Source organism: Argopecten irradians, chromosome 14 (genome assembly GCF_041381155.1).
Source record: "Argopecten irradians isolate NY chromosome 14, Ai_NY, whole genome shotgun sequence".
Classification (NCBI taxonomy): Eukaryota; Metazoa; Mollusca; class Bivalvia; order Pectinida; family Pectinidae; genus Argopecten; species Argopecten irradians.
This window is the reverse complement of record NC_091147.1, coordinates 32139166-32158345: the sequence shown is the minus strand read 5'-3', so window position 1 is coordinate 32158345 and position 19180 is coordinate 32139166. Positions and strand designations below refer to the sequence as shown.

Below are 19180 nucleotides of genomic sequence, written 5' to 3'. Positions count from 1 at the left end.
TTTTGTCAACTGTTAAGTTACAGCATCACTAACGGAGTAAATCTATACATCATTTTGTCAACTGTTAAGTTACAGCATCACTAACGGAGTAAATCTATACATCATTTTGTCAACTGTTAAGTTACAGCATCACTAACGGAGTAAATCTATACATCATTTTGTCAACTGTTAAGTTACAGCAACAGAGTAAATGTATACATCATTTTGTCAACTGTTAAGTTACAGCAACAGAGTAAATCTATACATCATTTTGTCAACTGTTAAGTTACAGCAACAGAGTAAATCTATACATCATTTTGTCAACTGTTAAGTTACAGCATCACTAACGGAGTAAATCTATACATCATTTTGTCAACTGTTAAGTTACAGCAACAGAGTAAATCTATACATCATTTTGTCAACTGTTAAGTTACAGCAACAGAGTAAATCTATACATCATTTTGTCAACTGTTAAGTTACAGCAACAGAGTAAATCTATACATCATTTTGTCAACTGTTAAGTTACAGCATCACTAACGGAGTAAATCTATACATCATTTTGTCAACTGTTAAGTTACAGCATCACTAACGGAGTAAATCTATACATCATTTTGTCAACTGTTAAGTTACAGCATCACTAACGGAGTAAATCTATACATCATTTTGTCAACTGTTAAGTTACAGCAACAGAGTAAATCTATACATCATTTTGTCAACTGTTAAGTTACAGCAACAGAGTAAATCTATACATCATTTTGTCAACTGTTAAGTTACAGCAACAGAGTAAATCTATACATCATTTTGTCAACTGTTAAGTTACAGCAACAGAGTAAATCTATACATCATTTTGTCAACTGTTAAGTTACAGCAACAGAGTAAATCTATACATCATTTTGTCAACTGTTAAGTTACAGCATCACTAACGGAGTAAATCTATACATCATTTTGTCAACTGTTAAGTTACAGCATCACTAACGGAGTAAATCTATACATCATTTTGTCAACTGTTAAGTTACAGCAACAGAGTAAATCTATACATCATTTTGTCAACTGTTAAGTTACAGCAACAGAGTAAATATATACATCATTTTGTCAACTGTTAAGTTACAGCAACAGAGTAAATCTATACATCATTTTGTCAACTGTTAAGTTACAGCAACAGAGTAAATTATACATCATTTTGTCAACTGTTAAGTTACAGCAACAGAGTAAATATATACATCATTTTGTCAACTGTTAAGTTACAGCAACAGAGTAAATCTATACATCATTTTGTCAACTGTTAAGTTACAGCAACACTAGAGTAAATCTATACATCATTTTGTCAACTGTTAAGTTACAGCAACAGAGTAAATGTATACATCATTTTGTCAACTGTTAAGTTACAGCAACAGAGTAAATCTATACATCATTTTGTCAACTGTTAAGTTACAGCAACAGAGCAAATCTATACATCATTTTGTCAACTGTTAAGTTACAGCAACAGAGTAAATCTATACATCATTTTGTCAACTGTTAAGTTACAGCAACAGAGTAAATGTATACATCATTTTGTCAACTGTTAAGTTACAGCAACAGAGTAAATCTATACATCATTTTGTCAACTGTTAAGTTACAGCAACAGAGCAAATCTATACATCATTTTGTCAACTGTTAAGTTACAGCAACAGAGTAAATCTATACATCATTTTGTCAACTGTTAAGTTACAGCAACAGAGTAAATCTATACATCATTTTGTCAACTGTTAAGTTACAGCAACAGAGTAAATCTATACATCATTTTGTCAACTGTTAAGTTACAGCAACAGAGTAAATCTATACATCATTTTGTCAACTGTTAAGTTACAGCATCACTAACGGAGTAAATCTATACATCATTTTGTCAACTGTTAAGTTACAGCAACAGAGTAAATCTATACATCATTTTGTCAACTGTTAAGTTACAGCAACAGAGTAAATCTATACATCATTTTGTCAACTGTTAAGTTACAGCAACAGAGTAAATCTATACATCATTTTGTCAACTGTTAAGTTACAGCAACAGAGTAAATCTATACATCATTTTGTCAACTGTTAAGTTACAGCAACAGAGTAAATGTATACATCATTTTGTCAACTGTTAAGTTACAGCAACAGAGTAAATCTATACATCATTTTGTCAACTGTTAAGTTACAGCATCAAAGACCTTTATCCCTTAACAACTATTCGCATATATTAAGGTAGGGTATTGCAAACTGCTTTCTACCAATATTGTCCAAAAATACTCTGGTTGTTATTCAAAATGAAATGAAAGCACGGGTGTTTTAATCTATCATAATTCTTCGTCTTGAATTAATAACAATAATTCTAACATCTATGTTTCACACGCCTCTACATAGTATAGTCAAACTTTGATTTGTATCTACTTAGTGTGCATTGTATTGCATGAAGACGATAAAAAGGAACGCATGTCTCTATCTAAGAGATACTCAGAGTATTTATATTTCCCACAGTCATACACATTTGGAATAGGAAGTCTGAGATATTGTTGCTATCAGTGTGTTTGGTAACATTGGTTCCATTGTTGTGAGATATGAGCGGGTCCATCCTCCTGCCATTTTTAACAATGCAGTGTACATAGGACCTATATAATTGAGAACTTATAATCACTTCTCTTTTAAAGTGTCAACCCTATTCTCTGTCATTTGAACAATAAATGGTGTGTGATGAAGTAGGTGTAAACAGGTGAAAAAATATCGGTCAAGGTTCCTGATTTGCATTAATTAATGGTAGCTACTTATATTGAATTCCAGGTATATCTTACGTGTAAAAGCTTCCGTGGAAATTAATTCGGCATTACGTAATGTTAAGTCATTATTGAGAATACCGATCATTGTAAAGGTGCAACAATACAATATTCTTAGAGAGGAACAATGTGTGATATCAGGTTGTTTTTCAACCATAATAGTAAATATATGTGTGTATGTATGAGATAATACTTTATTGAAATTAAGTTTAAACTAACACAATATTTTTAAGGGTTTATTAACTTTCAAAATTATTCAAAAATGAAAAAAAAGTCTGCAGGTAAGTCTGTGGGTAGCGAATTACGTTATGCAAGATTTTACGATGAATTCACGCCACGTTGTGGCCTTAAATCTGAAATACAATTGTACTTTTGACAATTTACTCTTTTGGAACTAAATTCCAGGGACACGTGTAAAATTAACAAAAATATTACTTAAAATAATCTACATGTAAATATAATTGCAGGCGTTTGTTATACTGAATGCTGTTCAATTGTCACATTGTATAATATCACTTTTAGACAGGGTTATAATGGAGAGAGAGAGAGAGAGAGAGAGAGAGAGAGAGAGAGAGAGAGAGAGAGAGAGAGAGAGAGAGAGAGAGATGTTAATAAAGTTTCTACGGTGAAAACCCATGCGTATATGTTCACCTTGGCTTACAATGATATATACTAATATAACAAAGAGAATATTTAAACCATTTAGCTTTACGTTTACAAAATCTATTTTCATAAAAGCAGCATAAAATCGTTTCAAATAAAATCATAAATATCTTTCAAATTTAAAACCAGATGTTAGAGACATTGTATTTGCAAAATATGTTTTACTTATCACTATCAGCTTTTTATATATATCTTTGATAATAGTAGGATGTACATTGCAAATCAAGGTTAAAGTGACGTCCATTAATTTATGTGAAGTGATCAACAGCCATTCTCACACATGTAAACATATGACTACACTTTCTACCAACAAACGCCATAGAAGTGAAAGGTCAGACCCAGAGATACAGATGTATGGAACGAACATAAAGTAAAATGTCATACTTATTTGGTCTAGGGAATGAATGATAACAAACACAAATAATTAAATCACACAGGAATAACATTACAGTTGTAATATATAAACGTTATTCAAAGTGACAATGATGAATGTGGTTTTAATTACATTTAGTATAAGAAATCATAAAAATCAATTATAGATAAAAGAGAAAAGTAGATATTAAAATACATAAAAGCCAATATGTAATATTGCTACTTATTACGATTGAAAAAAATAAAAGTGAAACTTTTCCGCGTGTTATAAAGATGTGTATAGCAAAAATACAAATACTCAAAATACAGCGAAAAAACAAACACAAACAGACAACTGAGGGAACTTGCTTTGTGGCTTCAATGCCCGAGAGATTGTGAAAGTTTTGAATTCTGATACATGTATGTTGTATGTGACTGTAATGTGAGCATGTCTGTTGTATGTGACTGTAATGTGAGCATGTCTGTTGTATGTGACTGTAATGTGAGCATGTCTGTTGTATGTGACTGTAATGTGAGTATGTCTGTTATATGAGACTGTAATGTGAGCGTATGTATGTGAGCATGTGTGTTGTATGTGACTGTAATGTGAGCATGTTGTTGTATGTGACTGTAATGTGAGCATGTTGTTTATGTGACTGTGATAATGTGAGATGTAGCATGTCTGTTGTATGTGACTGTAATGTGAGCAATGTCTGTTGTATGTGACTGTAATGTGAGCATGTCTGTTGTATGTGACTGTAATGTGAGCATGTCTGTTGTATGTGACTGTAATGTGAGCATGTTGTTGTATGTGACTGTATGTGAGCATGTATGTTGTATGTGACTGTAATGTGAGCTTGTTGTTGTATGTGACATGTAATGTGAGATGTATGTGATGTATGTGAGCATGTGTTGTATGTGACTGTAATGTGAGCATGTTGTTGTATGTGACTGTAATGTGAGCATGTGTTGTATGTGACTGTAATGTGAGCATGTTGTTGTATGTGACTGTAATGTGAGCATGTCTGTTGTATGTGACTGTAATGTGAGCATGTCTGTTGTATGTGACTGTAATGTGAGCATGTCTGTTGTATGTGACTGTAATGTGAGCATGTCTGTTGTATGTGACTGTAATGTGAGCATGTCTGTTGTATGTGACTGTGTGAGCATGTCTGTTGTATGTGACTGTAATGTGAGCATGTCTGTTGTATGTGACTGTAATGTGAGCATGTCTGTTGTATGTGACTGTAATGTGTGACTGTAATGTGAGCATGTCTGTTGTATGTGACTGTAATGTGAGCATGTTGTTGTATGTCTGTATGTGTCTGTTGTTACTGTATGTGAGCATGTCTGTTGTATGTGACTGTAATGTGAGCATGTTTGTATGTGACTGTAATGTGAGCATGTCTGTTGTATGTGACTGTAATGTGAGCATGTCTGTTGTATGTGACTGTAATGTGAGCATGTCTGTTGTATGTGACTGTAATGTGAGCATGTCTGTTGTATGTGACTGTAATGTGTGAGCATGTCTGTTGTATGTGACTGTAATGTGAGCATTGTTGTATGTGATGTGAGCATGTTGTTGTATGTGACTGTAATGTGAGCATGTCTGTTGTATGTGACTGTAATGTGAGCATGTCTGTTGTATGTGACTGTAATGTGAGCATGTCTGTTGTATGTGACTGTAATGTGAGCATGTCTGTTGTATGTGACTGTAATGTGAGCATGTCTGTTGTATGTGACTGTAATGTGAGCATGTCTGTTGTATGTGACTGTAATGTGAGCATGTCTGTTGTATGTGACTGTAATGTGAGCATGTCTGTTGTATGTGACTGTAATGTGAGCATGTCTGTTGTATGTGACTGTAATGTGAGCATGTCTGTTTGTATGTATGACTGTATTGACTGTAATGTGAGCATGTCTGTTGTATGTGACTGTAATGTGAGCTGCATGTCTGTTGTATGTGACTGTAATGTGAGCATGTTGTTGTATGTGACTGTAATGTGAGCATGTCTGTTGTATGTGACTGTAATGTGAGCATGTCTGTTGTATGTGACTGTAATGTGAGCATGTCTGTTGTATGTATGTGACTGTAATGTGAGCATGTCTGTTGTATGTGAGCATGTCTGTTGTATGTGACTGTAATGTGAGCATGTCTGTTGTATGTGACTGTAATGTGAGCATGTCTGTTGTATGTGACTGTAATGTGAGCATGTCTGTTGTATGTGACTGTAATGTGAGCATGTCTGTTGTATGTGACTGTAATGTGAGCATGTCTGTTGTATGTGACTGTAATGTGAGCATGTCTGTTGTATGTGACTGTAATGTGAGCATGTCTGTTGTATGTGACTGTATGTGAGCATGTCTGTTGTATGTGACTGTAATGTGAGCATGTCTGTTGTATGTGACTGTAGTGATTGTATGTGAGCATGCTGTTGTATGTGACTGTAATGTGACTGCTGTTGTATGTGACTGTAATGTGAGCATGTCTGTTGTATGTGACTGTAATGTGAGCATGTCTGTTGTATGTGACTGTAATGTGTGGCATGTCTGTTGTATGTGACTGTAATGTGATGTGTTATGTGTGTGAGCATGTATGTGTATGTGACTGTAATGTGAGCATGTCTGTTGTATGTGACTGATGAGCTGTATATGTGTAGCATGTCTGTTGTATGTGACTGTAATGTGAGCATGTCTGTTTGTATGTGACTGTAATGTGAGCATGTTGTTGTATGTGACTGTAATGTGAGCATGTGTTGTATGTGACTGTAATGTGAGCATGTCTGTTGTATGTGACTGTAATGTGAGCATGTCTGTTGTATGTGACTGTAATGTGAGCATGTCTGTTGTATGTGACTGTAATGTGAGCATGTCTGTTGTATGTGACTGTAATGTGAGCATGTTGTTGTTAGCATGTGGCATGTCCTGTTGTATGTGACTGTAATGTGAGCATGTCTGTTGTGACTGTAACTGTAATGTGAGCATGTCTGTTGTATGTGACTGTAATGTGAGCATGTCTGTTGTATGTGACTGTAATGTGAGCATGTCTGTTGTATGTGACTGTAATGTGAGCATGTCTGTTGTATGTGACTGTAATGTGAGCATGTCTGTTGTATGTGACTGTAATGTGAGCATGTCTGTTGTATGTGACTGTAATGTGAGCATGTCTGTTGTATGTGACTGTAATGTGAGATGTCTGTTGTATGTGACTGTATGTGAGCATGTCTGTTGTATGTGACTGTAATGTGAGCATGTCTGTTGTATGTGACTGTAATGTGAGCATGTCTGTTGTATGTGTGACTGTATGTTTTGTATGTGACTGTAATGTGAGCATGTCTGTTGTATGTGACTGTAATGTGAGCATGTCTGTTGTATGTGACTGTAATGTGAGCATGTCTGTTGTATGTGACTGTAATGTGAGCATGTCTGTTGTATGTGACTGTAATGTGAGCATGTCTGTTGTATGTGACTGTAATGTGAGCATGTCTGTTGTATGTGACTGTAATGTGAGCATGTCTGTTGTATGTGACTGTAATGTGAGCATGTGTTGTATGTGACTGTTGTATGTGACTGTATTGTGAGCATGCCTGTTGTATGTGACTGTAATGTGAGCATGCCTGTTGTATGTGACTGTATTGTGAGCATGCCTGTTGTATGTGACTGTATTGTGAGCATGCCTGTTGTATGTGACTGTATGTGAGCATGTGTTGTATGTGATGTATGTGAGCATGCCTGTTGTATGTGACTGTAATGTGAGCATGCCTGTTGTATGTGACTGTAATGTGAGCATGTCTGTTGTATGTGACTGTATTGTGAGCATGCCTGTTGTATGCCACTGTATTGTGAGCATGCCTGTTGTATGCCACTGTATTGTGAGCATGCCTGTTGTATGCCACTGTATTGTGAGCATGTCTGTTGTATGCCACTGTATTGTGAGCATGTCTGTTGTATGCCACTGTATTGTGAGCATGTCTGTTGTATGCCACTGTATTGTGAGCATGCCTGTGTATTGTGAGCATGCCTGTTGTATGTTACTGTAATGTGAGCATGCCTGTTGTATGTTACTGTAATGTGAGCATGCCTGTTGTATGTTACTGTATTGTGAGCATGCTGTTGTATGTGACTGTATTGTGAGCATGCCTGTTGTATGCCACTGTATTGTGAGCATGCCTGTTGTATGCCACTGTATTGTGAGCATGCCTGTTGTATGCCACTGTATTGTGAGCATGCCTGTTGTATGCCACTGTATTGTGAGCATGTCTGTTGTATGCCACTGTATTGTGAGCATGCCTGTTTACGCCACTGTATTATACTAATACTTTCGGACAAAATACGGTTAAGGTTTTTAATTCATGTAGAAATTAATGATATGAAAACGCAAAATAGTTGATGTTTGTTTTCGGTTTGTTTTGTTTTTCGTTTTTTCTTTGGTTTGTGCTTGCTAAACATGAATATATGTTCTTTTTTGTCTGTTTTATGCGATTTTCAATGTTGTTTTGCAAATTATCTAATATATGAAATGTTAATTGTTCCCGCTTATTTTAAAAGAAAAGTTCCCATTATATACGACACGGCAGACATAATGAAAACAAACACGGTAATAGTACGGGCACCCATCCACCACTAAGCGTAACACCCTACACAATCTATAACGAGCCAATTACCCGTGGTATACCCCGCTCCGTGCTAGCGTGTAAACGTATACTAAAGACGAACGTGTAAACATACCTCGTTTCTTCTCACGTGGCTGCACGAGATACGCTGGATCTACGTGTTCTTTACACATGTCACATTGTTTTGTCTCGAGCGTCTGAGTGTCGGCTGGGGTTAACCATTCCCCTATGAAGGAGGCTTCTTCACATCGTGGGCAGTGCATCAATCTTTCCACCAACACTCCTTTAGGTCAGATAAAAAACATCATAAAAACAAAGTCCCGATTAGCTTAATCACTGTTTGAACTACTGGCTTCTATTTACCAGAAACAGAAAAAGAGACCTGTTGGAAAACTTTCATAAATGCTTATATAACAAAAGGTTTGAAAAGACTAGACTAGGAATTTTGTACTATGATGTTATCTTTAATGTATGAAATTGTTATTGAAATTACTCTTGGGTCTTTGATCAATGTCAACAGTATAGAAATAGCACATTTGTAATTTTGAATTTGTGTGATGCATTATGATATTGATTAAGCGGCTGAAGCCATGATATTAGTAAAATACATTTACCGTGATATGTTTTGATGACGTCCTCGAACTCCATCAGGAGTGGTAGTAGTACAGTCCACATGCTGGAGGGAGGTGTATCCTCATACGCATCCTCCTTCGTGTTATCACGTACCTCAAACTTGAGATTTGTTCCCTTCCCTCTGCTGCCCTGACAGTAACTTATTCTCACAAGGACCACCTCCTCTGTGTGTTCTGCCAGCACCCCTCCTCCCCAATGTGCCAAATATTTCAAGTTGTTCTTTTTCTTCTTTTGACAACGGACACTGACAATTTCAAATAAACCTGGCGGCATATACTTTGGGAAATGCAATAGCGCGACTAACTTTTTCCTGTTTTGAATCTTTTCCCATTTTTCTATGCACTCGTTTGATTCGTCCACTTTTCTGAGCCAAGGCATGAGTATTTTCGTCACCTGGAAATTGCCATCTTCATCTGGGTCCACGTTGTACCTGTACGTATTGTCCTTCCTCCGTTGGATCGGGTAGCCAACCTGGAAGGCGTCAATAAGCAGAGTCTCCACCATGCTGAATGGACTATCGTCATCTAATGGCAGCAAATGTCCCAGAATTCCTCGCAGCATGTCAGATTCCATGATTCCTTCATCAAGGAGCATTTTCTTGTAGCGCTCAAAGCGGTTGATACTGAATCCCATGGATTTGAACGAATCATTTGTATCGTAGTTTAGTACGGTGCTCTGGTCATGCCTATACACGTGGCGGAGTAGTTCAAACAACCAAGAGGGTCTGAGGAACACGTACTGGGAGAGGACTGGGTTATTGGCGAACCAGATGACTCGGCCAGTCTCGTGGAGGTACCCTGTTATATCCTTCATCATTCTCTTCATACCGAATTTGTCAGTAATTTCATCAAAGAAATCGTCATATTTCATGATTGGAACAATCATTGTGTTTCCTTTCTCTTCGATGTAATTCTGCACTTCGACCCAAAATGTTGGCACAACTGTCATGACATCAGGGAACAGCTTCTTGTTGTTGGCAAGTTCGTCTAAAGCTGATCTTAGCTGGTCGTATCCGACGTATTCTTTAGCACTAGTCACGATCAGATCGGTCTGGATCTGCAACGTTTCCGTACACGACAGAAGTCTCTTCAGGGCGATAAGTTGATCCGAGTGTGTCGCCTTGATTTCTGGAATAGCGTCAATCTTTGCTATCCGTTTCTTTATGAGGTTTTCATGATGCTGTCTGAACGAGTCTAATCGTGCCTTAACATCATTGGTTATTTGCTTCAGACGCGTTTCCGACACAAGATCACTGTGTGTTCCTACAAGTAGTACCACCAATCTATTGGTTTTCGCTATCATCCAGTCAAACCACGATCCTATCATCTCGTCAAATTTGTTGGACGAGTATTGCTTCATATTAAAAGTCAAAACTGCTATGGAAGGTTGCTCCAGGAACATATAATGAGGATACAAGTAAAACGGATCACCACAAAAATCCCAGATGCTAAACTGCAAGTATTTGCCCTGTTCTGCCTTGTGTTCCTCGTAGTCGATTCGCATATCATATGCCTCGACACCAGCGTTGATCTCAGTCCCACTGTCCACCAACCGACCTTGCTGATCGACTAGTGACTGCACCAGACTTGTCTTTCCGCTCTTTGTAGAGCCAAGCACCACTACCTTCACGCCTCTATATACTGTAGCATTGATTCGCGCTTCGTGCATGTACTGAAGGATTGAACGCATCCCCGTGATGTCTGGAGGAGGAAACGTGAGAGGATTATCGTCAACATACAAATCCTGATCCGGGTTTCGTTCTAGTTGTTTCATCGCATTCATGTCCAGCTTTTTTATCTGATTTTTACTCAGATCTAGTTTCATTGACATTTGGAGTAGATGACCTGGGAAGTTTGTGATGTTATTTTCTGATAAATCCACCTCAGACACCCAATGTTTATTGTGAACTCTGACGTTGAAAGAGGACACTTTGGTGATTTTGTTGTGACTAGCATTTAAAGCATCTAGTTTTGGCAACATGAACACGTCCGTTGGTAAGACAACAATTTTATTACAGGACAAATCCATATCCTTTAAACTCTTGAGCTGGCGCACATCCGTTCCTATATCCCGAAGATTGTTATGGCTACATCGAAACACTTCAAGCTTTCTCATGTGACTAATGTCTTTGAACACCCCTGAGAGTTTGTTGTGGTCCACGACCAATATCTGAACACGTCGTGCTTTTTCTAGACCCTTTAGTGACTCAATGTTATTGTAGCTTAAGTCGAGTCTAGATAAACACTTTAGTTTTTTCAGTGACGCCGGAACCCGCGTAAGTCGGTTGTCTGTGAGGTTGAGTTCAACTAAATTTTCCAACACCTTCATTGAATCTGGAAGTCCTCCATCTGGTATGCTATTGTGACTTAAGTCCAGTTTTTCTAGATTAACTAATTTGTCAACTAAGTGATCCGGTACAGTTTTGAGGTTGAGACTTGGAATCATCAACCTTTTTATAGTCTCTGCAAGGTTTTGAACATTTTCTATAGTTTCTTTTTCCAGATCAAAAAGACGGAGAGACACTGCCTTTTCTCTTTGTTTTGTAGGCAGTCGCTCCGGATGCATGTGCCGGGCACCTTGAAATCCCATGTGCGACATTGGTCTTGCTATTTGTATAACCAGCACCGGTTCTATCAGAGATTTTGTGCGTTTTGGTTTCCTGTGAGTATAAACTGTTGTGGTTGCCCCACTAAACTTCTGCTTTCTATGCATTTTCATTGGTCCACTTATGTTGTGAGATAGCCGTCTCCGAATCGCTGAGAGTTAACTCCCCTCGAAACTTCCGGCGATCTAGTATAGCGTTTGTCTTGGCATCCTGTAATGAAATAAAAAGGACACATTAGGAAATGTCATAAAATGCTTCCTTTTTAGTTATCTTACGATGAAGGTCAGTGTGTATACATGAAGTAAGGGATATGTTTATATGGCGATCTATGTTGGAACCTCTTGCCAGCTGCAGAGTTAAAAGGCTTACTCATTGCTGGAGTATATGACACATGCAGGAAATTGATATCGTTTAACCTAAAAAAAGCACATCAAATAGATTTGCGTATTATCGATAACAACAATATATACATATAATACGTATTAAGTTTCAATATGATAGTTTAACTGAATGTACAAACTGCGTATCCAATTAGATAAAATCAACATGACGAATTTCATTTACGGAGAATGCGTAATTTAATTTCTATTATTGACAGATACCCATTATGTTGTTCGTCCATCAATAACAAAAATAAACTAATATGATAATCAGCGGATTTCAATCTACCGGAGACACGCGTCAGACCCAAGGTGTATTTACATGTGACTACGCAGTGTAATTTAAAACGCGACAATTACAGACGTGGCGTCCTCATACCTTACATAATTACGTTAGGAGTGAATCTGTGCTCCCTTACAACGTGAATGATGCAATGACATACAATATCTTATACCGTTTTAATTTAAACAATAGGACGACATTGGAACTGTTTAATTAGTCCATAGGGGACTTGATAATATCATAACAGACCTACTGCCGTTTTATCTTTTAATTACTGGCCCATTGTAAAGTATGTACATATATTTACACAGCAACCAACACTTTAAATAAAAAATATCAGGACCACCAACAAATGGGTGGAGGAAAAATGAAGGTTGTGTAGTTAAAGCAGAATTAAACGACTAAAGGCGGCTACTATATTCACTCCTTCACTATAGCTCTTGGTAAACAAATATTCGCATATCAGCATTGGCGTAACCAAAAAAGTTTAAATTTAGAAAACCAACATAACACGTTAATATAACTGTGTACCGAGCATTACATATACTGTATGTATAGCATTGATATTGTGTAATATATAGAGTCTGGTAATGAGAACTGCTGAACCAAACTTTGACTGCTTTCTAAACATATCGTGGTGATAAGTTTACTTAACATTTACACGGCTAACTACACATATCGTGGTGATAAGTTTACTTAACATTTACTCGGCTAACTAAACATATCGTGGTGATAAGTTTACTTAACATTTACTCGGCTAACTAAACATATCGTGGTGATAAGTTTACTTAACACATTCACGGCTAACTAAAAATATCGTGGCGAAAAGTTCACTTAACATTTACTCGGCTAACTAAACATATCGTGGTGATAAGTTCACTTAACATTTACTTGGGTAACTAAACATATCGTGGTGATAAGTTTACTTAACATTTACTCGGCTAAGTAAACATATCGTGGTGATAAACTCACTTAACATTTACTCGGCTAACTAAACATATCGTGATGATAAGTTTACTTAACATTTACTCGGCTAAATAAACATATCGTAGTGATAAGTTTACTTAACACGTTCACGGCTAACTAAAACTATCGTAGCGGAAAGTTCACTTAACATTTACTCGGCTAACTAAACATATCGTGGTGATAAGTTTACTTAACACGTTCACGGCTAACTAAAAATATCGTGGCGGAAAGTTCACGTAACATTTACTCGGCTAACTAAACATATCGTGGTGATAAGTTTACCTAACACGTTCACGGCTAACTAAACATATTGTGGCGAAGAGTTCACTTAACATTTACTCGGCTAACTAAACATATCGTGGTGATAAGTTCACTTAACATTTACTCGGCTAACTAAACATATCGTGGTGATAAGTTTACTTAACATTTACACGGCTAACTAAACATATCGTGGTGATAAGTTTACTTAACATTTACTCGGCTAACTAAACATATCGTGGTGATAAGTTTACTTAACATTTACACGGCTAACTAAACATATCGTGATGATAAGTTCACTTAACATTTACTTGGGTAACTAAACATATCGTGGTGATAAGTTTACCTAACATTTACTCGGCTAACTAAACATGTCGTGGTGATAAGTATACTTAACATTTACTCGGGTAACTAAACACGTCGTGGTGATAAGTATACTTAACATTTACACGGCTAACTAAAACTATCGTTGTTTAAGTTCACTTAATATTTACACGGCTAACTAAACATATCGTGGTGATAAATTCACTTAACATTTACACGGCTAACTAAACATATCGTTGTTTAAGTTCACTTAACATTTACTCGGCTAACTAAACATATCGTGGTGATAAGTTTACTTAACATTTACTCGGCTAACTAAACATATCGTGGTGATAAGTTTACTTAACATTTACTCGGCTAACTAAACATATCGTGGTGATAAGTTTACTTAACATTTACTCGGCTAACTAAACATATCGTGGTGATAAGTTTACTTAACATTTACTCGGCTAACTAAACATATCGTGGTGATAAGGTTACTTAACATTTACTCGGCTAACTAAACATATCGTGGTGATATGTTTACTTAACATTTACACGGTTACTTAACATATCGTTGTTTAAGTTCACTTAACATTTACACGGCTAAATAAACATATCGTTGTTTCAGTTCACTTAGCATTTACACGGCTAACCAAACATATCGTGCTGATAAGTTCACTTAACATATACTTGGGTAACTAAACACGTCGTGGTGATATGTTTACTTAACATTTTCACGGCTAACTAAACATATCGTTGTTTAAGTTCACTTAACATTTACACGGCTAACTAAACATATCGTTGTTTATGTTCACTTAACATTTACACGGCTAACTAAACATATCGTGGTAATAAGTATATTAACATTTACTTAACTTAACATTACTCGGCTAACTAAACATATCGTGGTGAAAAGTTCACTTAACATTTACTCTCAGCTAACTAAACATATCGTGGTGATAAGTTTACTTAACATTTACTCGGCTAACTAAACATATCGTGGTGATAAGTTTACTTTACATTTACTCGGCTAACTAAACATATCGTTGTTTAAGTTCACTTAACATTTACTCGGCTAACTAAACATATCGTGGTGAAAAGTTCACTTAACATTTACTCGGCTAACTAAACATATCGTTGTGAAAAGTTCACTTAACATTTACTCGGCTAACTAAACATACCGTGGTGAAAAGTTCACTTAACATTTACTCGGCTAACTAAACATATCGTGGTAATAAGTTCACTTAACATTTACTCGGCTAACTAAACATATCGTGGTATAGTTTAACATTGTTCAGGTTACTTAACATTTACTCGGCTAACTAAACATATCGTGTGATAAGTTACTTAACATTTACTCGGCTAACTAAACATATCGTGGTTTAAAAGTTCACTTAACATTTACTCGGCTAACTAAACATATCGTGTTGATAAGTTTACTTAACATTTACTCGGCTAACTAAACATATCGTTGTTTACTAAGTTCACTTAACATTTACTTCGGCTAACTAAACATATCGTGGTTATAAGTTCACTTAACATTTACTCGGCTAACTAAACATATCGTGGTAATAAGTTACTTAACATTTACTCGGCTAACTAAACATATCGTGGTGAAAAGTTTCACTTAACATTTACTCGGCTAACTAAACATATCGTGGTGATAAGTTTACTTAACATTTACTCGGCTAACTAAACATACCGTGTTGATAAGTTTACTTAACATTTACTCGGCTAACTAAACATATCGTGGTGATAAGTTTACTTTACATTTACTTGGCTAACTAAACATATCGTGGTGATAAGTTTACTTTACATTTACTCGGCTAACTAAACATATCGTTGTGATAAGTTCACTTAACATTTACTCGGCTAACTAAACATATCGTGGTGATAAGTTCACTTAACATTTACTCGGCTAACTAAACATATCGTGGTGATAAGGTTACTTAACATTTACTCGGCTAACTAAACATATCGTGGTGAAAAGTTCACTTAACATTTACTCGGCTAACTAAACATACCGTGTTGATAAGTTCACTTAACATTTACTCGGCTAACTAAACATATCGTGGTGATAAGTTTACTTAACATTTACTCGGCTAACTAAACATATCGTGGTGATAAGTTTACTTAACATTTACTCGGCTAACTAAACATATCGTGGTGATAAGTTCACTTAACATTTACTCGGCTAACTAAACATATCGTTGTTTAAGTTCACTTAACATTTACTCGGCTAACTAAACATATCGTGGTGATAAGTTCACTTAAATTTATTTACTCGGCTAAACTAAACATATCGTGGTGATAAGTTCACTTAACATTTACTCGGCTAACTAAACATATCGTGGTGATAAGTTCACTTAACATTTACTCGGCTAACTAAACATATCGTGGTGATAAGTTCACTTAACATTTACTCGGCTAACTAAACATATCGTGGTGATAAGTTTACTTAACATTTACTCGGCTAACTAAACATATCGTGGTGATAAGTTTACTTAACATTTACTCGGCTAACTAAACATATCGTGGTGATAAGTTCACTTAACATTTACTCGGCTAACTAAACATATCGTGGTGATAAGTTCACTTAACATTTACTCGGCTAACTAAACATATCGTGGTGATAAGTTTACTTAACATTTACTTGGCTAACTAAACATATCGTGGTGATAAGTTTACTTAACATTTACTCGGCTAACTAAACATATCGTGGTGATAAGTTCACTTTACATTTACTCGGCTAACTAAACATATCGTGGTGATAAGTTTACTTAACATTTACTCGGCTAACTAAACATATCGTGGTGATAAGTTTACTTAACATTTACTCGGCTAAATAAACATATCGTTGTGATAAGTTCACTTAACATTTACTCGGCTAACTAAACATATCGTGGGAAAGTTACTTAACATTTACTCGGCTAACTAAACATATCGTGGTGATAAGTTTACTTAACACGTTACACGGCTAACTAAAAATATCGTGGCGGAAAGTTCACTTAACATTTACTCGGCTAACTAAACATATCGTGGTGATAAGTTTACCTAACACGTTCACGGCTAACTAAACATATTGTGGCGAAGAGTTCACTTAACATTTACTCGGCTAACTAAACATATCGTGGTGATAAGTTTACTTAACACGTTCACGGCTAACTAAAACATATCGTGTAAGTTCACTTAACATTTACTCGGCTAACTAAACATATCGTGGTGATAAGTTTACTTAACATTTACACGGCTAACTAAACATATCGTGGTGATAAGTTCACTTAACATTTACTCGGCTAACTAAACATATCGTGGTGATAAGTTCACTTAACATTTACTCGGCTAACTAAACATATCGTGGTGATAAGTTTACTTAACATTTACTCGGCTAACTAAACATATCGTGATGAAAAGTTCACTTAACATTTACTCGGCTAACTAAACATATCGTGGTGATAAGTTTACTTAACATTTACTCGGCTAACTAAACATATCGTGGTGATAAGTTTACTTAACATTTACACGGCTAACTAAACATATCGTGATGATAAGTTCACTTAACATTTACTTGGGTAACTAAACATATCGTGGTGATAAGTTTACTTAACATTTACTCGGCTAACTAAACATATCGTGGTGATAAGTATACTTAACATTTACTCGGCTAACTAAACATATCGTTGTTTAAGTTCACTTAACATTTACTTGGGTAACTAAACATATCGTGGTGATAAGGTTACTTAACATTTACTCGGCTAACTAAACATATCGTGGTGATAAGGTTACTTAACATTTACTCGGCTAACTAAACATATCGTTGTTTATGTTCACTTAGCATTTACTCGGCTAACTAAACATATCGTGGTGATAAGGTTACTTAACATTTACTCGGCTAACTAAACATATCGTGGTGATAAGTTTACTTAACATTTACTCGGCTAACTAAACATATCTTGGTGATAAGTTCACTTCACATTTACACGGCTAACTAAACATATCGTTGTTTATGTTCACTTAGCATTTACTCGGCTAACTAAACATATCGTGGTGATAAGGTTACTTAACATTTACTCGGCTAACTAAACATATCGTGGTGATAAGTTTACTTAACATTTACTCGGCTAACTAAACATATCTTGGTGATAAGTTCACTTAACATATACTTGGGTAACTAAACATATCGTGGTGATATGTTTACTTAACATTTACACGGTTACTTAACATATCGTTGTTTAAGTTCACTTAACATTTACACGGCTAAATGAACATATCGTTGTTTAAGTTCACTTAACATTTACACGGCTAAATAAACATATCGTTGTTTAAGTTCACTTAGCATTTACACGGCTAACCAAACATATCGTGCTGATAAGTTCACTTAACATATACTTGGGTAACTAAACACGTCGTGGTGATATGTTTACTTAACATTTTCACGGCTAACTAAACATATCGTTGTTTAAGTTCACTTAACATTTACACGGCTAACTAAACATATCGTTGTTTATGTTCACTTAACATTTACACGGCTAACTAAACATATCGTGCTGATAAGTTCACTTAACATTTACTCGGCTAACTAAACATATCGTGGTGATAAGTTCACTTAACATTTACTCGGCTAACTAAACATATCGTGGTGATAAGTTCACTTAACATTTACACGGCTAACTAAACATATCGTTGTTTATGTTCACTTAGCATTTACACGGCTAACTAAACATATCGTGGTAATAAGTTCACTTAACATTTACTCGGCCAACTAAACATATCGTTGTGAAAAGTTCACTTAACATTTACTCGGCTAACTAAACATATCGTGGTGAAAAGTATACTTAACATTTACTCGGCTAACTAAACATATCGTGGTGAAAAGTTCAGTTTAGAATTCAAAGGTTTCTTTAAATACAGTTGAATTTCAAAGTAATTAACAAGATGTTTGTAAATTTCACATTTAGAAGAAACATCAAATGGGCAACGCAGATCCTGAATAAATATATCATGCAAGCAATGTGAATACACTTCCAAAAAGTGTTTTTCATTATCTACATTTTGAGCAATCAAAATATTGTTGAAACCACGTTTACCTAAATCATTTTTTAAATCATACAACAAATTTAATTTATAATTAGGTTTTTTATGAGCTCAAATAGAGCATTATAGCATGATTTTAAAATACAGTTTTCTGTTCTTAATAGCTTTAACCAATATTTCATCACTATTATTTTACGCTGTATATGCAAAGTAAACCTACCAGTCTCAAAATATACCATACAACTATTGACTGGTTTTTTCCACATTCAATAAACTCTTCAGGAATACAAGAGATCTAGAGGGATATTGGAGCCAACCAATCT

General features: G+C 35.8%; 1 protein-coding gene across 7 annotated transcripts in view; it reads right to left on the bottom strand.

The window, feature by feature from the left end:
- LOC138307895 (malignant fibrous histiocytoma-amplified sequence 1 homolog) overlaps positions 1-19180 on the bottom strand; it is a 68682-nt gene that overhangs the window by 4247 nt on the left and 45255 nt on the right. For 6 of the 7 annotated variants that reach the window (XM_069248815.1, XM_069248817.1, XM_069248822.1 and 3 more), the window contains 2 exons: positions 9007-11840; positions 8508-8675 (listed from right to left, as the gene is read on the bottom strand). In XM_069248815.1, coding sequence (XP_069104916.1) covers positions 8508-8675; positions 9007-11743 — 2905 coding nt within the window. In that variant the 5' untranslated portion in view covers positions 11744-11840. Of the gene's footprint in view, positions 1-3309; positions 3822-8507; positions 8676-9006; positions 11841-19180 lie in introns of those variants that run through there. The other variant, XM_069248820.1, reaches the window with a different exon arrangement.